General features: G+C 49.5%; 1 protein-coding gene across 2 annotated transcripts in view; it reads right to left on the bottom strand.

Moving 5' to 3' along the window:
- LOC144607517 (thyroid hormone receptor alpha) overlaps window positions 1-13,839 on the bottom strand; it is a 246,660-nt gene that overhangs the window by 16,527 nt on the left and 216,294 nt on the right. For both annotated transcript variants that reach the window (XM_078424413.1, XM_078424414.1), the window contains 3 exons: window positions 9,581-9,786; window positions 4,447-4,593; window positions 1,555-1,813 (listed from right to left, as the gene is read on the bottom strand). In XM_078424413.1, coding sequence (XP_078280539.1) covers window positions 1,555-1,813; window positions 4,447-4,593; window positions 9,581-9,786 — 612 coding nt within the window. The remainder of the gene's footprint in view (window positions 1-1,554; window positions 1,814-4,446; window positions 4,594-9,580; window positions 9,787-13,839) is intronic.

Genomic DNA, 13,839 nt, shown 5'->3' with positions numbered 1-13,839 from the left:
TGCCTGCTCCATCATTCAGGAAGTTTACTGCCTCTCTCACACCTCAGTGCCACATCGCTGCACTGATCTCAATTCCCTTGATTCACAAAATATCTTCATATCCCCAGAGCCAGTAGCTGCTTTGTTGCTATTCTTCAAACACAGGCACTAATTGTTTTCCAACACACAAATGACATTGGGGGCTCTAGGGATCGGACAGGAAAGGGTTAAGGGTCGGGATCCGTCACGATGCCATGAAGAAGTGTCCCGACCGGAAACGTCACCGTTACTTTTAGACTTTAGAGATGCAGCTTGGAAACAGGCCCTTCGGCCCACCGAGCCAGCGCCAGCCAACGGTTATCCCGTGCACTAGCACCATCCTACACACTGGGGACAATTTACAATGTCACCGAAGGCCATTAACCTACAAACCTGTACGGCTTTGGAGAGTGGGAGGAAACCGGAGATCCCGGAGAAAACCCACGCGGTCACAGGGAGAACGCACAAACTCCGTACAGACAGCAACCGTAGTCAGGATCCAATATGGGTCTCAGGCGCTGTAAGGCAGCAACTCTACCGCTGCACCACTGTGCTGCCCTATCCATGTTCTCCAGGGATGGTGCCTGGCCCACTGAGTTACCCCAGCATGTCACGTCTTCCAGTGCAATTTCCAACCCTGGAAGGCTATGGAAACTTAGCCATTGTGTACATTCAAACCAGAGATCGGTGGGTTTCTGGGCAGGAAGGGGATCGAGGGATGTGGGGATAGTGTTAGACAATGGTGCCGAGGAATGGCCAATAGTTATTTCTCCTTTACTCCTACTTCTTAAGCTCTCATGAAATGTGGCCGCACATTCCTTGTATATGTACATACTTGGCCAATAAACTCATTCATTCATTCATTCATTCATTCATTCATTCATTCATTCATTCGTTCGTTCGTTCGTTCATTCGTTCGTTCGTTCGTTCGTTCGTTCGTTCGTTCGTTCATTCATTCATTCATTCATTCATTCATTCATTCATTCATTCATTTAAAAGGGGCTAACATCACCTCTTGCTTCGTACCAACAGTGCTGGAGGAACTCAGCAGGTCTCCAGGTCTTTGTGTCTTGCTGAAGATGACAGCATCTGCGTCTCTTGTGCCTCTATCTCCTCCTGCTTCTCTTTTCTCCCCGAGCCACAAACCTGACCTTCAAGCAAAGGGGAAGACAATCGAACTCCTGTCACCCTTTGACGCTGGCAGTCAAAGCAAGGTTGGGTTTAGCACAGCGACAGCTCACAGTAGCCGCCTCAAGGGAAGGAAATGGTTGTTAATCCACTGTGATGTAATTAAAGTAAAGGGGGTGATGTGATGTATATGTAATGTAAATGCCAGTGTAAGGTCATTGTGACCTCAGTCACAAGCCACAAGCCCATTGGCCCTAGAAGGTCATCTGACCTCAGTCACAAGGCACAAGCCCATTGGCCAGCTTCTGCTCTTGGTCTCAAGGGGGCACTGGCATTTACATTGCATATACAATCACATCTCCCCCTTTACTTTAATTACATCACATCCACCTTGCCGAGGAGTTTTACCTGAGGACATCAATAAAACGGCCTGCAGCAGAGCCACTTCGGTGTCATCCAGACTGAAGGCCGATAAGGACTTGCCCAGCTCAAAGATGGCATCGGAGACGACGCCCAGCCCCCCGTTCTTCAACTGTTCCCTTTTGACGGCCATCTCCCCGTTTAGCGTCAGCGTCTCGCTCTCCGCGTCGTACCGGACAGCAGCTCTCAAGGACATTATCTCCATGCAGCAGCCCTTCAGAAGGATGATCTGGTCCTCACAAGGCAGCTACAGAAAGAGTAAACGGAACAAGCTGTAGGCAGCGGTAGCACATTCAGCAAGAGGGCAGCCAGGGGTCCCTTGCGCTCAGCGTAGCCAACTTCCTCACTCCCCGAATACGGGACAAAGGGTGACGTCACCACCCCCACGTGACCTCGCCCAGTCAGCGGGCCGAGCGGGAGCGCGTGGCCCGCTGGCTGGGTGAGGTCACGTGGGGCGCTGGGCGGGTAACGTCACCCTTTGTCACTTATTCGGGAGTGAGGAAGTTGGCAACCCTACTAATACGGGACAAGGGCGATCCCGTAGGGGACAAACTAATTGAGCCCAAAACATGGGATGTCCCGGCTAATACGGGACAGTTGGCAACCCTACTTGTGCTGGAACGCCAGGCTAACATTGTCAGATCCCCACCTCGATCGGAATAATATAAACACACTCCAAGGACACTGAACCCAGAACGTGCTGCATTCCAACCAAAGATACTAGAGGAACAAGATGGACCACTCCGTTGAAATCGCCTAAACTGAAGTGTAGTACGCAAAGGAGCCATTTTAGTAGGCAAAACCCGCCATCCGCTATGCCTCTCGCAGTGTAATCAGTGTTTTGGGGGAACAGTATGTGTGATGATACCATTAAAAATACAGAATATATCTCATCTATCAATTCACAGATTTTTGTTATTTTTCTTTAAAAATGTTTCTGCAAGTTTCTGCCTACTAAAATGGCGTCATGACGTACTACTTTTTTTAGGGTCGAGTGGTCTATCTTGTTCCTCTAGTATCTTTGATTCTAACATCACGGAAACATGTAATTGTTCGAGTAATGATCTGCCTACACGTCCCAGTACCCTTTTAAAAACATTGCTTGCCACTGACCAGGGTTGCATATCTCTGAACATTCTGCTACTTGTGCTGCTGAGTGCTAAATTTCATGCAATTCATTTGGATAATCAGAGCTTTGGGGTGGCACAGCTGGCCTCACAGCAGCACAGACCTAGGCTCGATCCTGACCTTGGATGCTGTCTGAGCGGAGTTTGCACGTTCTCCCTCTGACTGACTGGGATTCCACCTGGTGCTCCGGTTTCCTCCCACATCAAAAAGTTGTACGGGTTTGTAGGTTAGATTGTACATTTCCTTGATCATCGTCTTCTTTGATCTGCTCCTTTCACACCTTTGTACCCTTCCATATCTCGTTTCCCTCTCCCCTGACTGTCAGCCGAAAGAAGGGTCTCAACCTGATTCGTCACCCATTGCTTCTCTCCAGAGATACTGCCTCTGCCGCTGAGTTACCCCGGCATTTTGTGTCCATCTTCTTTGTAAATTGCCACTTGTCTTGCAGGAGTAGATGTGAAAGTGGAATAACATAGGATTAGTCTAGTTTAGGCTAGTCGAGTCTACTTTAACTAGGCTAGTCTAGCGTAGTTTAATTTAGTTTTTTTCCTAACTAAAAAAATACTAAACTAAATTAAACTAAACTAAACTAGACCAGCGTGAAGAGTGATGGATGATCGGCGTGGACTTAGTGTAAGAAAATAACTGCAGATGCTGGTACAAATCGAAGGTATTTATGCACAAAATGCTGGAGTAATTCAGCAGGTCAGGCAGCATCTCAGGAGAGAAGGAATGGGCGACGTTTCGGGTCGAGACCCTTCTTCAGTCTGAAGCTGAGTTACTCCAGCATTTTGTGAATAAATACCTTCGGCGTGGACTTAGTGGTCGTTGGGCCTGATTCCATGCTGTATCCAATCAATTACTCAAAAGGTTGTGTGGCCACTTACCTGTCTCCCCATCATTAACCTGTTCACTGCCAAGTTTTTTTTTTACACTAATGGCCATGACCTGAGAACACTCGGGGTCGATGGAGTCCTCGGTCGGGGACTGGAGGCCTCAGGAGAGGACCTGGCAGTGTTAGTGGAGAGTTTGGTGCGCTGGTCGATGATGGCACCGACCGACCCGGCGTGGGGGAGGGGAAAGAACAATGGAGGATCCGGAGTGGGGGGATCACCTTGAGGGAGGGGGAGGGGGGGGGGGGGGGGGGAGAGAAGAACAAATGTAGACCTGGTGCGGTATACTTTGTAACTTTGTAAGCGCTCTTTATGTGACGGCTATTTGCATACCTCAGGTAATGCAAGCAAAGTATTTCACTAACTTGTCACATGTGATAATAAAACATTCATTCATTCATTCATTCATTCATTCATTCATTCATTCAATCATTCATTCATTCATTCATTCATTCATTCATTCAATGTTCCCAATGGTGGGGGAGTCCTGAACCAGGGGCCACCGTCTAAGAATAAAGGGGAGGCCATTTAAAACTGAGGTGAGAAGAAACTTTTTCATCCATCTCTAGGCTGAGAATTTATGGAATTCTCTGCCACAGAAGGCAGTGGAGGCCAATTCACTGGATGAATTTAAAAGAGAGCTAGATAGAGCTCTAGGGGTTAGTGGAATCAAGGGATATGGGGAGAAGGCAGGCACAGGTTACTGATTGTGGATGATCAGCCATGATCACAATGCTGGCTCGAAGGGCCAAATGGCCTCCCCTTGCACCTATTTTCTGTGTTTCTATGTTTCTATTCACTGAACAGGTTAAACATATTAAAAGAAAGCAAAGTTAAGTCAACTTTCACCGTCAAATACCTCTGAGAACATTGGTAGTTTTTTGGCAAAATCCACAACTCTGGTAATGGCTGGGGTGATAATCCTGGTGAACTGGCTGAAGGCCTCTAGGTCGACTTTATCTCCTTCCGCTGTGGTCATCGTGGGAGACTGGCCAATGTCTTCTGGCTGTGGGAACAGAAGGGGACCCGTGAGAGGCATTGTACGAACCAAACTACAGGAAAACACGATGGGAGTCGGGATCATTGTGTCCGGGTTTGATCTGACACTCTCAAGGATCATAAGGTCATAAGTGGTTGGAGCAGAATTAGGCCATTCGGACCATCAAGTCTACTCCGCCATTCTATCATGGGTGATCTATCTTTCCCTCTCAACCCCATTCTCCTGCCTTCGCCCCATAGCCCCTGACACCCATATTAATCAAAAATCTACCTATCTCTGCCTTAAAAATATCCATTGACTTGGCCTCCACTGCCACAGATTCACCACCCTCTGACTAAAGAAATTATCTTTTGGATAATTAAGAAACAAAGTCAGTGGGTCAGTGGTTCACCCACCCTAGACTTCCACTGTTCGCATCCTTGCATCCCTTCGTTATCATCTCTTCCCCAGCCAACAATGGGCCATTGTGGGCTCCACCCTTCCTTGGTCATTTGTTGCCGGCCCTGCTTTGTTCTGGCCTTTTCTTACCTCCAGTTCCCTCCCCTCTATTTTCGGTCTGAGGAAGGGTCCCGACCCGAAACGTCACCCATCCTTTCTCTCCAGAGATGCTGCCTGACCCGCTGAGTTACTCCAACACTTTGTGTCTATCTTCACTGAGTCTAAATCCTGAGGGCGTGCAGCGTAGGTTAACTAGGTTAATTCCCGGAATGGCGGGACTGTCATATGTTGAAAGACTGGAGCGACTAGGCTTGTATACACTGGAATTTAGAAGGGTGAGAGGGTATCTTATCGAAACGTATAAGATTATTAAGGGGTTGGACACGTTAGAGGTAGGGAACATGTTCCCAATGTTGGGGGAGTCCAGAACCAGGGGCCACAGTTTAAGAATAAGGGGTAGGCCATTTAGATTGGAGATGAGGAAAAACTTTTTTAGTCAGAGAGTTGAGAATCTGTGGAATTCTCTGCCTCAGAAGGCAGTGGAGGCCAATTCTCAGAATGCATTCAAGAGAGAGCTGGATAGAGCTCTTAGTGATAGCGGAGTCAGGGGGTATGGGGAGAAGGCAGGAACGGGGTACTGATTGAGAGTGATCAGCCATGATCACATTGAATGGCGGTGCTGGCTTGAAGGGCCGAATGGCCTCCTCCTGCACCTATTGTCTATTGTCTATTGTCTATTATCTGTGGATGGCTCGATCATAATCATTTGTGGTCTTCCCACTGACTGGTTAACACACAACAAAAGTGTTTCACTGTACCTCGGTACACGTGACAATAAACTAAACCATCAGGACTGCAGCGGTCCAAGAAAGTGGCTCACCGAAACCTCCTGGAGGGCAATTAGGGATGGGCAGTAAATTGTGACCTTGCCAGCGATCTCCCAATGACATTCAAAGGATGAAGAACTACAAAGATCACAAATCTCTATTTCAATGTAATCTTTGGAGCGGCACGGTGGCGCAGCGGTAGAGCTGCTGCCTTACAGCGCCAGAGACCCGGGTTTCGATCCTGACTACGGGCGCTTGTACGTACGGAGTCTCTTCGATCTCGCTGAAACCTGCATGGGTTTTTCCCATGATCTTCGGTTTCCTCCCGCACTCCAAACACGTACAGATTCTCTGCCTCAGAGGGCAGTGGAGGCCAATTCTCTGAATACATTCAAGAGAGAGCTAGATAGAGCTCTTAAGGATAGCGGAGTCAGGGGGTATGGGGAGAAGGCAGGAACGGGGTACTGATTGAGAATGATCAGCCATGATCACATTGAATGGCGGTGCTGGCTCGAAGGGCCGAATGGCCTCCTCCTGCACCTATTGTCTATTGTCTATATTTGTAGGTTAATTGGTGTGGCATAAACATTTTTTTAGTCGACCCTATGGTGTGTTGGATCGTGTTCATGTGCGGGGATCGCTGGTTGGTGCAGACTCTGTGGGCCGAAGGGACTGTTTCCGCGTTGTATCGCTAAACTAAACTAAACTCTGCAAAGCTTCTCCCTGCTGACGGGTCAGCTGTGTCTCACAATGTAATCAGAACATTTATTACATAAATAATGTAATCAGCCAAATTCAGCTTCAGCACCAAGTGTACAAATTCATCGTGTTTCACTCTGTCTTTGTTCAATTCACTCCCCGGCACTCTCTCCCTACACAGTTCACCTCGTGACCCAATCACCCACTTTGGTTCACTTGGTGGCATTTTCTCCCGACACAGCACGGTGGCGCAGCGGTAGAGTTGCCGCCTTACAGCGCCAGAGACCCGGCTTCGATCCTGATTGCCGGGTGCTGTCTGTACGGAGTTTGTAAAGTCAGGGCGGTACAGCGGTAGAGTTTAGATTTAGATTTTTTTAGATTTAGAGATATAGAGCGGAAACAGGCCCTTCGGCCCACCGAGTCCGTGCCGCCCAGCGATCCCCGCACATTAACACTATCCTACACCCACTAGGGACAATTTTTACATTTACCCAGTCAATTAACCTACATACCTGTACGTCTTTGGAGTGTGGGAGGAAACCGAAGATCTCGGAGAAAACCCACGCAGGTCACGGGGAGAACGTACAAACTCCGTACAGACGGCGCCCGTAGTCAGGATCGAACCTGAGTCTCCAGCGCTGCATTCGCTGTAAGGCAGCAACTCTACTGCTGCGCCACCGTGCCGCCTTACAGCGCCAGAAACCCGGGTTCGATCCTGACTGCGGGTGCTGCCTGTGCGGAGTTTGTACGTTCTCCCCGTGGCCTACCTGGGTTTTCTCCGAGATCTTCGGTTTCTTCCCACACTCCAGAGACGTACAGGGGTAAGAGGAGGGATGGGGGTGGGGAGGGAGGCTTGTGTGGACAGTTACGATGGAGCCGGGCTGCTACATCTGTACTGTCTGCTCCGTGTGAAACAGGCCCCTCTCCATGTCTCTTCCCTGCTGTGTATTCCCCTGACATGCCAGAGAAGGAAATCCACTCCATCAGCCGATTCTGGTCTGTGTTTTGATCCAGGGCTGGGAGACTGAATGACCATCTAATTCCCTCCAACCATAATTAACAACCAGGAAATCAAGCCTGTGCCAGTGAGTGATGATTTACGCGGTAATTCAGCAGCTGCTAGCTTCCCTGGCAACGCAGTTTATTACTGAAATTTATTACAGCCTTTATCTGTTTGGAATCGGCAATAACATTATGATTGAGCAGGTGCCTTCACTTCACTGGACCGGGTTCAGCAAAGCAATGGTCAATCCCTTGTCTGCATAAATTCATGAGATAGGAGCAGAATTAGGCCATTCGGCCCATCAGGTCTACCTCGCCATTCAATCATGGCTGATCTATCTTTCCCTCTCAACCCCATTCACCTGCCTTCTCCCCATAAATCTACAACAAGCTACAAGTACACTGGCACTATCCCACGCACTATCCTGCACAATTTACAATCTTACCGTAGCCAATTAACCTACAACCTGTACGCCTTTGGAATGTGAGAGGAAACTCGGAGCACCCGGAGAAAGCCCAAGCAGGTCACGGGGGGGAATGTAAAACTGCGTAGAGACAGCACCCGTAGTCAGGATGGAACCCGGGTCTCTGGTGCTGGAAGGCAGCAACTCTACCGCTGCGTCACTGCGCCGCCCTAGTGGTGTTGAAGAAAGATTCTTGTTTTGGGGCATTCATAAGTTCATAACTGACAGGAACAGAATTAGGCCATTCGGCCCATCAAGTCTACCCCACCATTCAATCATGGCTGATCTATCTCTCCCTCCTAACCCCATTCTCCTGCCATCGCCCCATAACCCCTGGCACCCGTAGTAATCAAGAATCAATCCATCTCTGCCTAAAAAATATCCATTGATTTGGCCACCACAGCTTCTGTGGCAAAGAATTGCACCGATTCTCCACCCTCTGACTAAAGAAATTCCTCCTCATCTCCTTCCTAAAGGAACGTCCTTAAGTTCTGAGGCCTTGACCAGTAGTCCTAGGCTCTCCCACTAGTGGAAACATCCTCTCCACATCCACTCTATCCAAGCAGCCTTTGGACTCTGGAATCAATGGGAAACCTTGATGGATAATCACTCGTTCTATTGTTACGGTGAACGACTCTTGCCTGCTTTTGGATCTCTGTACCTGCTGTTTGAGCATAAATGAATCAATTTCACATCACCTCAGTAGGCGTGCTTGCTCACAGCAGTTGCAGCACCTTGTGATGCAGAGAAACGTAAAAGCCAAGTGACGTAGATGAAAACCAAGGGGCCAACTCAAACACAGACAGGAGAACTGTGCTCAATTCAAGCCGTGTGACTTAGAGTCATAGAGTCTCACAGCATGGAAACAGGCCCTTCGGCCCAACTTGCCCACACCGGCCATCATGCCCCCATCTACACTAGTCCCAGCTGCCTGCGCTTGGCCCATATCCCTCCAAACCTGTCCTATCCATGTACCTGTTTCTTAAACGTTGCAATACTACCTGTCTTGGAATAAACTCAAATACATTAAATTAAATACGCGATCAATAACATCCGAGAGTCTGGAAAATCTAGCGCATCACCATAAATTCCTAATTGTGTGGGATTAAAGGAATTTTACTGGATGGGTCGGAAAAGAACTGCAGATGCTGGTACGAATCGGAGGTATCACAAAATGCTGGAGTAACTCAGCGGGTCAGGCAGCGTCTCTGGAGAGATGCTGCCTGACCCACTGAGTTACTCCAGCATTTTGTGATACCTGACTGGATGGGTCAGGACATCTGAGAAGCCCAGGCAATGAATGGAACAGTGCTCTGTGTGACAATGGAACACGGTCAGGGGTGGAGTGTGGCTGGAGATCAACACCTGAGTAACAAAAAAACCCCAAATAAAGAGCGGGGAATTTTAACGAGCGGGGAATGTAACAGTGGCCGCTCCGACGCCAGTGACAGCTCTGGCACTAGTGGCCGCTCTGGCACCAGTGGCCGCTCTGGCACCAGTGACAGCTCTGGCACCTAAACAATCAGCACTGCAACGCTGAACACGGCGAATATTTAACCTTACCAGAAATTTCCGTTTCTGCTTCCAGTGGCTGCCTTGCGCGTTGGTTGTCATGTGGGCCTCTGTGGCAACCCGGATCAGCTCCCATTCCTCGCCGCTGGGCTCGGGCTTGGTCTGCATGGTCTTCACCACCTCCTCTCGCCGCCGCTTCTCCCGGTTATCTTCGATCAGCTTCCTCTTGGCGACGCGCTTGCCCTCATCCAGCACCACTGGTGAGGAAGGAAGACACCTACTATATATAGTCCAGTGTAGTTTAGAGACGCAGCGGCCAAAACGGGCCACTTCCGCCCGCCGGGTCCGCGACGACTGGCGATCCCCGCACGTTAACACTATCCCACCCGCACAAGGGACAATGTACATTTATACCAAGCCAATTAACCTACAAACCTGTACATCTTTGGAGGAAACCGGAGATCCCGGAGAAGACCAGTGCAGGTCAAGGGGAGAACGTGCAAACTCCGCACAGACAGCACCCATAGTCGGGATTGAACCTAGGTGTCTGGTGCTGTAAGGCAGCAACTCTACCATTGCACCACTGTGCCGCCCTGACTTGTAGTTAGTTCCCTGTACAACAACCTGGCAGATCCAGGGAGGCGAGTGCAGTTGGGCGGCACGGTGGTGCAGCGGTATAGTTGCCTTTCAGCGCCAGAGACCCGGGTTCAATCCTGACTACAGGTCCTATTTGCACAGAGTTTGTACGTTCTTCCCGTGACCTGCATGGGTTTTCTCCGGGAGCTGTGGTTTCCACCTACACTTCAGGTTAATTGGCTTGGTAAAGTTGTAAATGGTTCCCTGCGTGTGCTGGATTGTGTTAATGTGCGGGGATCGCTTATCGGCGAGGACTCGATGGGCCGAAGGGCCTGTTTCCGTGCTGTATCTCTAAACTAAACTATACCAAGCTACAGACTTGAATCAACGCTGGTACTATGATATGGGCCAAACCGTTGTACACACAGTAATGAAGCTACACTCCAGGGCACCGCATAGCTCAACAGTAGTCGGTTTTACTAAGTGTCCAGCTTAATAGTTCAATAATCCAATCCCTGATCTTAACCTAGACACCAAATGTTGTCCGAGAATGAGTGAGGTAGTTACAAATGGAATTGCATAGAATATTACAGCACAGGAACAGGCCCTTCAGCCCACAGTGATAGAGTGACCAACATAAACTAATTTCTGTGGGAAGGAACTGCAGATGCTGGTGTAAACCAAGGATAGACACAAAAAGCTGGAGTGACACAGCGGGATAGGCAGCATCTCTGGAGAGTAGGAATGGATGACGTTTGGGGTCGAGACCATTCTTCAGACTAGTTTCAAACACATTTCTTCTGCCTGCACATGATCCATATCGCTCTATTTCCTGCATATGCACACGCCGATCTAAAAGCCTCTTAAACGCCACTATCATATCCACCACTATTACCCCAGGCAGTGTGTTCCAGGCACCAATCACACTCTGTGCAAAAAAACTTGCCCCTCACATCCCCTTTAAACTTTGCCCCTCTCGACTTAAAGCTATGTCCTTTAGTTTAGTTTAGAGATGAGCACGGAAACAGGCCCTTCGGCCCACTGGGTCCACGCCGACCAGCGATCCCCACATATTAACACCATCCTACACACACTAGGGACAATTTTTTTTATAGCATTTACCAAGCCAATTAACCGACATACCTGTGCGTCTTTGGAGTGTGGGAGGAATCCGAAGATCTCGGAGAAAACCCACGCAGGTCACGGGGAGAACGTGCAAACTCCGTACAGACAGCACCTGTGGTCGGGCTCGAACCCGTGTCTCCGGCGCTGCGTTTGCTGTGAGGCAGCAACTCTACCGCTGCGCCACCGTGCCGACCGAGTCTTTGTTACTTCTACCCTGAGAAAAAGGTTCTGACTGTCTACCTCAGATTAACAGCTATTGTATTACAGTTGAACTTGGGAACCGAAACCTGCCCCTTTGGGATTTTAGAGGACAGACATTTTGAGGTTGTGACTACCCTAACATGGAGACTCCCTTCCCCCTCGGGCAGGGAGTACAGGTGTTAGTTAGAGGAAGAAAATAATATAATCGGAGTAACAATGGCATGCAGAACTTCAAATCTACAAACAGGCCTACTGAAGGAAGGATCAATATTTCATTTGGAAAGCAAGGACTGATTGGGGATAGTTAGTGTGGCTTTGTGCATGGGAAACCATGTCCGACAAATGTTATTGAGTTTCTTGAAGATGTGACAAAAAGAACTGGCGAGGGAAGAGCTATAGACGGTGTCTATGTGGACTTTAGCAAGGCCTTTGACAGTTCAGTTTAGTTTAGTTTGTCACGTGTGCCAAGGTACAGCGAAAAGCTTTTGTTGCGTGCTAACCAGCCAGCGGAGAGACAATACCTGATTACAATCCAGCCATAGGCGTGTGAGAAAGGAATTACGTTCAGTGCAAGGTAAAGCCAGTAAGAAATTTTGCTGTAGGAGTTTAAAAGTGTGGAACGATTGTAACATGTGATTGTAGATCTGCTTCTGTGGCTGGCACGCAAATAGTCGCCTGGGTTGGGCGCCAAGATCCCGCATAACAGACTAGTCTGGAAAATTAGGACCCGTGGGATCTAGGGAGAGCTGGCCAACTGGATACAAAATTGGCTTGGTAGGGGGGAGTCAGAGAGTTGTAATGGAGGGCTGTTATTCAGATTGGAGGCTAGTGACTAGGGGTGCCAACTATCTCACTCCTAACTACGGGACAAAGGGTGAAGTCACTGCCCCACGCCCCATGTGACCTCACCCAGCCAGCGGCCACGTGCTCCCGCTCCACCAATGGAGGTCTCCCGGGCCGGGAGGCGGGTTGCTATGCAACCTCCGTCAGGCGGTGCCCGGGCATCCGGGCCTACACTGTCCGGACCTACACTGTCCGGACTTACACTGTCCGGACTTACACTGTCCGGACCTACAGCATCCGGGCCTACAGCGTCCGGACCTACAGCGTCCAGGCCTACAGCGTTCGGGCCTACAGCATCTGGGCCTACAGCGTCCGGGTCTACAGCGTCTGGGCCTACAGCACCCCCCCCCCCCGGGCCTAATGCGGGACAAGGGCGGTCCCATACGGGACAAACCAATTTAATCCAAAATACGGGATGTCCAGGCTAATACGGGACAGTTGGCAACCCTACTAGTGAGCTATGGTGTGCAGCAGGGATCAGTGCTGGGTCCACTGTTGTTTGTCATTCAGTAGCTTAATGGACCTGTGTTTCAAAAGCCTGGGAAAGGCCATAGAACGGCATTTAAATTCAGTTAATGAAATAAATCTGGAATTAAAAAAAATACTGACATCAATAATAACGGGTATGAAATTAGTGGGCTGTTGTTTAAAACCCATCTGATGCACAAATGCTTGCAGCTCTGAAGTGGTCTGGCCCATGTGTGACTCGAAACCACGCGCAATGTGTTAACCAACTGCTCTATCAAATGGCAAGAGGTGAAGTTTAACTAAGGGAAATTAATAGATGCTGACCTTGCCTGCTTTTAAATCATCCTCCCTGACATTTTGCTTGATCTCAGTGACTGTAGTGTTGCTGCCATTGAGTGGTCTGGTGTTGGACGAAGACTAGGGTTGCCAACTGTCCCGTATTAGCCGGGACATCCCGTATTTTGGGCTAAATTAGTTTGTCCCGTACGGGACCGCCTTTGTCTCGTATTAGTAGGGTTGCCAACTTCCTCACTCCCAAATAAGGGACAAAGGGTGACGTTACCGCCCCGCGCCTCACGTGACCTCACACCCAGCCAGCGGCCACGCGCTCCCGCTCCACCAATGGCGGCCGCCATTGGTGGAGCGGGAGCACGCGGCCGCTGGCTGGATGAGGTCACGTGGGGCGCGGGGCGGCCGCCATTGGTGGAGCGGGAGCACGTGGCCGCTGGCTGGATGAGGTCACGTGGGGCGCGGGGCGGTGACGTCACCCTTTGTCCCGTATTTGTGAGTGAGGAAGTTGGCAACCCTGAAAGGAACTGGGATTTTGAGCTGAGGCACTGCAGGCAGGGAATACTTCAGCCATTGCATTGACTATTTTCTGCAGCTGACTGCCATGTTCACATCTGCCAAGCAACAGCTAGCCCAGGGACCATTTCAGATTTCAAGCGTTTTTTCATGCGTGAAAGGGGGAAAGAAATGGATTTGTTTGGCTTTAAGGGAGTCTTTTAGTTTAGTTTGGTTTCGTTTAGAAAATACAAGGCAGAGAAAGGACCTCCGGGCTGACCAGCTCTTGCCCGCATATTAACCCTATTCTACAC

This window comes from Rhinoraja longicauda, chromosome 29 (genome assembly GCF_053455715.1).
Source record: "Rhinoraja longicauda isolate Sanriku21f chromosome 29, sRhiLon1.1, whole genome shotgun sequence".
Classification (NCBI taxonomy): Eukaryota; Metazoa; Chordata; class Chondrichthyes; order Rajiformes; family Arhynchobatidae; genus Rhinoraja; species Rhinoraja longicauda.
Note: the sequence above shows the minus strand (reverse complement) of the source record. Positions and strands in the feature narration are given on the sequence as shown.